The sequence below is a fragment of the Austrofundulus limnaeus genome, unplaced genomic scaffold, assembly GCF_001266775.1.
Source record: "Austrofundulus limnaeus strain Quisiro unplaced genomic scaffold, Austrofundulus_limnaeus-1.0 Scaffold455, whole genome shotgun sequence".
NCBI lineage: Eukaryota > Metazoa > Chordata > Actinopteri > Cyprinodontiformes > Rivulidae > Austrofundulus > Austrofundulus limnaeus.
The window spans coordinates 278,764-284,967 of NW_013952857.1; the positions used below are offsets into that span (position 1 = coordinate 278,764).

The window sequence follows — 6,204 nt, forward strand, 5'->3', positions numbered from 1 at the left end:
GTTAACAATAGGTATTAATTAGGTGTCAACGATAGCCATGTTTTGTGAGTATGAGTCACCTGTGAACGATAGCCATGTGATGTGAGTATCAGTCACATGGAGGCAGGACTCAAAAACCTGAATTTTGCCTGAAACTCTCAGACTGAAGAAGTCTCTTGGAGGAGAGATGAAACGTTTCGTTAGAGAAGAACCCGTCCAGAAGACTTACACAATTTTTTTCTTTTTGATTTTTTACCTGGATTACTGAGATGCATCAGGACATATTGAATGTATACTTTGTACAGTTAATGTGTTATTTTTGCTTTCTTTTTATTTTTGCTTTCTCTGTCTGATAATGGATGTACAGCACCTTGTGAAATCCTTTTCTGTGAAAGGCGCTATAKAAATAAACTTTTACTTACTTACTTGATGAGAAGAAGAACTGGATCAACAAGTTTTAACATCACATTCAGGAAATGAAAGTGAAAGTGTTTGTGTGTCGGAGCAGAGCTGCAGCTGAAACAAACGTCTAAAGAAAAAATAATCTGAATTGATTTTTTCTTTGCTAACATCTGATTCTAATCCAGGTGAGTTCAGATGATTGTTTTTGACAGTTTCTACAGGCAGCTTTAACACAAAACTCAGAGTTTCAGTCAAACAGGAAGTTCCTCTTTTCTCTTCTTTCTGACTTTTGAACCGTTGTTGATTCTTTGACTCTCAGAGTTCAAACATGTCTGCTGGCAGCAACCTGAGGTCTGAGGTTCAGTTCCTGTGCTCCATCTGTCTGGACCTGTTCACTGATCCGGTCAGCACCTTATGTGGACACAACTTCTGTAAAAGCTGCATCAGCCAACACTGGAGCAGTAATGTTCTGTATTACTGTCCTCTGTGTAAAGAAGAGTTCAACACCAGACCTCAGCTCAGAATCAACACTTTATTTAAACAGGTGGTTGATCAGTTCAGACATGAAGCTCAGCWGAAAAGCAGCAGCAGCTCAGAGCAACAAGCTGCAGAACCAGGAGAAGTTCTCTGTGACGTCTGCACTGGAACCAAACTGAAGGCCCTGAAGTCCTGCCTGGTGTGTCTGCTCTCCTACTGTCAGACTCACCTGGAGACTCATCTGACAGCTCCACGTCTGAAAAGACATCAGCTGCTGGATCCTGTGGAGAACCTGGAGGACAGGATGTGTTCCAAGCACGATAAACCTCTGGAGCTGTTCTGTAAGACCGACCAGACCTGTGTCTGCTCCCTCTGTTCTGTTCTGGACCACAAGACTCATGAGTTTGTTCCTCTGAMRGAAGAATATGAAGCAAAGAAGGCAGAGCTGAGGAACACAGAGGCTGAAGTTCAGCAGATGATCCAGAACAGACGGCTGAAGATCCAGGAAATCAAAGAGTCGCTGAAGGTCAGTAAAGCTGCTGCAGACAGAGAGAAAGCAGAAGGTCTTCAGGTCTTCACTGATCTGATGGACTCTGTGGAGAGGAGCAAGAAGAGCTTCATGAAGGAGGTGGAAGACAAACAGAAAACTACAGAGAAACAGKCTGAAGACTTCATCAAAGACCTGGAACAGGAGATCTCTGAGCTGATGAAGAGGAGCTCTGAGGTCAAGCAGCTCTCACGCTCTGAAGACCACCTCCACCTCCTCCAGAGCTTCAGCTCCCTGAAAGCTGCTCCACCCACCAAGAACTGGACCCAGGTCACAGTTGATCCTCCATCATATGAGGGGACTGTGGTGAGAGCTGTGGCTCAGCTGGAGGAGGACCTCAGGATGAAGATGAAGAAGATGATGGAGGCTGAGCTGAAGAGGGTCCAGAGGTTTGAGGTGGATCTGACTCTGGATCCTAAAACTGCTCATCCTAAACTCGTCCTGTCTGATGATGGAAAACAAGTCCACTGTGGTGATGTGATGAAGAATCTTCCAGACGACCCAAGGAGATTTACTAAGTACTCTGTTGTTTTATCAAATCAGAGTTTCTCTTCAGGCAGATTTTACTTTCAGGTTCAGGTTAAAGGAAAAACTGAATGGATTTTAGGAGTGGTCAGAAAGTCCATCAACAGGAAGAAAGTGATCACATTATGGAATCCTCAAAAAGGTTTCTGGACTCTTCGGTTGAGAAATGGAAATGAGTACAAAGCTAATGCTGATCCTCCAGTCCGTCTCAGTCTTCAGTCTGGTCCTGAGAAGGTGGGGGTGTTTGTGGATTATCAGGAGGGTCTGGTCTCCTTTTATGATGTTGATGCTGCAGCTCTGATCTACTCCTTCACTGGCTGCTGCTTCACTGAACAACTCTACCCATTCTTCTGTCCTGGTTCTAATGATGGAGGTGAAAACGCAGCTCCTCTGACCATCTGTCCTGTCAGTCAATCAGCCTGATGAAGCTTCATGAACAAAGAATCTGTTTGTTCAAAAGTTGCTCAGCTGGATTTATTTCTTTTCTCTACATTTATTTAATTGGTTTTAATCACAAATTCAAAATGTCATCATTACTTATAACTTTTGTATTTGTAGTTTTTCTCTCAAATGAAAAAAGCTTCTAGTTTAGAATAAAACTTCAGACTAAAATGGTTTGTGATAAATTTGCTGACAAAGGAACTTAGATTGACAACAAGCCCAATTAGATCTGTCACAAAATTCATATTATTTGTTAAGTTCATTTAACAATCATATAAAGCAGATGATATAAAAATAGTTTATGAGTAAAAAAGATCTAAACTAGATTTTGACTAAGTTTTGTGCACATTTACAATGGAAACACAGCTACTGTGTAAAGTAATATTTTATATTTACCGTATTTATTCATGTATAATACGATCTCAAGTATAATACAATAATCATTTTTGAGCTTAAAAAGCATTAAAGAAATCTAATCACCAATAACCCGTGTATAATACAACCCCCCTACTTTATGGATGATTTTTAGGCAGGTCAGTTAATTAAAAGCTATTTAAAACAAGCTAGTTAGTTTAACTAGTTTGATGTCAGGGACTTAAAATAATAATGCCCAAAATAATAAAATTATGTCCAAGAAAAAAATAAAATAAAATATGGTCTATCAGTTTTTAAGCATTATTTCTCTAATATAAAAGTTTACTGTAAGTTCTTGTATTTTTTTTTTTTTTTTTGGTCAAAGGTCAGAAGTGGGCAATAAAGTTTTTTCGAATGGAGCACTTTGTGAAGTGCTACTTTAACATTCTGACAACAAAACAAGATAATTTATTAACTTTTTAAAAAATAAGCTGCTGCCTAAAATATCCTACATATCATTGTAAAAAATGCCTATATTCTGCTGAAAGAACTGTAGAAAAGATGAAAAGAAATATGAAAACTGCTGAGTCATAATGGTCACCATGGTAACCACACACCTGCGTCTGTCACTCCCTGACTGCATTAACGAGAGGCAGAAAAGTAAAGTAAGCCTCAAACAAACAGTTTCTGTGTTGTTTCTATTTTTAACCCGTGATAAGCAGATGACACTGACAGTCACACATGTTTATTTGTTAAAAAAGGTAAAAAATAAAATAAAAATCTTAAAACTTAAACTACAATTGATTAAAAAACAAAATATATCAAGTCCAATTGTCTTTGACTTGTTTAAACCTCTAATGATGTGAAGTCTGCCAGACATAAAGAGCTCCAAAGAGGACTGAGTTTTCTCACCTGTTTTAACAAAATCCCATCGAATTTAATTGTTTTCCCACACAGTTTATTTATTTTTATCATATTAGGTATTTGTTGTGCAATCTACCTCTACTGTAAGTCATTACTGGGTATTCCTGATTAAGCTACACCTTTTGGTATTTAAACTGCATTTTTCTTATAAAGCCATGTAAAAATAATAAGGGTGCCTCAGTGCTTATGCATTTGCATTCTTAAAAAAATTGTAATTGAAATCAGTAAAGCAGATTTGCATGTTGTAAAGTTAACCTAAACAATGCAAGTGCTTACAATGTTAAACATGCTACACAGCATTGTAGCGTTTTCCTGCATATAAATAATCATTTCTGATTAGATTTCACTTGTTCCTATGACTGCTCAGAGAAAGGAAGAAACTTCCACTTTAACTTCAGACTATTTTTAAGGATTTTGCATGGAACTTCCTTTGTGGCTCTAATTAACATCTCTCACACAAACCCCCAACAGACTTCCTGACGCCTTGATGTTAATAGATAAGAATTGCCACATTCCTGTTCCGAACCTCCACAAGTTGGAGTGACCATAAGGACTGTCTGTTGGTTCCTCTTCAAACGGGGGCCATAATGCCTTTAATCAGACTCTTCAGTGACTGAGAACAACGGAACCTACATTTTTCATTAAATGTGAAAAAAAGAGAACAAGATTGAATGTTTTTATACAACTGTCTGTTTTCATATATCTTAATCAAAGAAATGTGATTTACCTGTTTCTTTTTACAGAAAGAATTGAAGCTACTGTGTTCTCTTTTTAACTGTTTGCCCACTAAGGACTGTGTGGTAACTGTGTATTGCGTAATTGTTTTGATGAAGAAGATGTTTCCTTTTATTTCATGATTTTAAACAGTGTGTGTTTTATTCCATGACTTAATCCATAGAAACCTTAGGACTTGAGTTTTTAATTAAAAGTGTGACACTCTTATTTTACTGAGGCAAGCAGATGTCTCTCCCTTTAATTAGATGCAAGATAATTAAACTAAAACACTCCCTTTTTCTTTGTCCTGAAGTAAAGTTTTCCCCCCAAAACAGATTTGATTTGTTAAAAAACTTTTCCTGTATAAGGTGTAACATTTTTATTGGCCAACTAAAACCTTGACTCCGCCCATAACAGAGGTTTTAAAAAGCTTAGCGCACTCCCAATCTCTAAGAAGACGAATAAGACAAAGCAGAAGAAGACCGAGAGAGAAAGAGAGTTTTTCAACATCAGAAGCCAGAAACAGCTTTCCAGAAGCTCAGCAGAGGCCCTTCCTGCCAGCCCCTCCCCATGGGGTGGGCAGGATGGTGGTCCTTCTGCATCTCCCGCTGGTTGAACGAACAGCTACCGTTTAATATCGACTCAACATAGAAGTTAAATAAGCTAACTGTAATTCATGCATCGTTTTAGTTCGTTTTCTCTACAAAGTTGAAATCAAATTAAGAAGTCTTGCAGCCGCCTGGGAGGATCGGACCCCTTGTCATCAGTTCATTACACACCTTTCTGACTGAAGGACCAGCAGCTGAACAGACACCCTGAGTGTCCAACCGGCCACTACACTGAAGCAGTTCTTTGGGGAACATCACCTGAGATCCTTCGGTCAGCCGACGCCAACTTCTGGTAACACCATCAGCAGAACAAAAGGGTAAAAGTGAACATTTGTCCTGGTGACAAACAGGTGCTCAGACTAATTTGATTTTTATCTTTGTATGAGATTTGGTAAACTAAATGATTTTTCTCCCTAATTTAACTAGGACCCCTTAGTTAAATCCTCAGCTAAAAGCAAACTCACCTCACCTCATTCCAAGCCTCAAACTCACCTCAGTGTTTGTTTTACATGTATTTGTTGTTTGTCTTTTTGTTTGTTTACTCACTTGTGATTGCAAACTCTTTCAGTTTCTACATGGTTCAATTATGTCATCACTCATTACTCGCCATAGTTGTAAATACATTTAATCTGTAAATAAATGGCCCGTGGGGAACATGCCAACATAAGCTAATCTCATTTTTGTGTCTTGATAAAGTATTACTGGTTCTGATAAGACAAGAACTCATCAAACCATTTTGGGTACATTTATTGTGAGACTGATTACAATAAAGTTACAGGTTTTCATCTCTTTCCTGGGTTATTCCTTGACCAAATTAAGAGCATGGTGCCTCGAGGTAAGATAATTTGTGTATTTAAATAATTCACAAATTATCCATTTTAGAATATACCCAAACCCCCTACAGCATAAACTTAAGGTTCAATAACAATCATTACTGTTGTGGAATACTTATTATGTATCACCTTGACACTGTCCAATTGTTCATATCTTATGATATCGTCTGAACGTCATCTTCAAGCTGACCTACTTCATGTACCAGAACGAGGCAGATTCTGATTGGTTGTTCATTATCACATGATGATAGCTGACAGTATAACATTGCTTGCCCGGCCGATGACAGCCGGGCCCACATCTTACAGACTTCGTGATTGTTCTCTGTTTCATGTCTGCCCATCAATAAATGACTTTATAATCATACCCGCAAGACTTGTCTTTTAAACACCCTTTTCGCCG

At 38.4% G+C, this 6,204-nt stretch overlaps 2 protein-coding genes across 2 annotated transcripts in view; one reads left to right on the top strand and one right to left on the bottom strand.

Annotated features, from left to right (window-relative positions):
* The window catches only part of LOC106529619 (cAMP-specific 3',5'-cyclic phosphodiesterase 4B), a gene marked incomplete in the record, with an annotated part of 171,782 nt that overhangs the window by 71,443 nt on the left and 94,135 nt on the right, over window positions 1-6,204 (bottom strand).
* On the top strand, window positions 710-2,353 carry LOC106529607 (E3 ubiquitin-protein ligase TRIM21-like). The gene has a single exon (XM_014025080.1). The coding sequence runs from the start codon at window positions 710-712 to the stop codon at window positions 2,351-2,353; it is 1,644 nt and encodes a 547-aa protein (XP_013880534.1).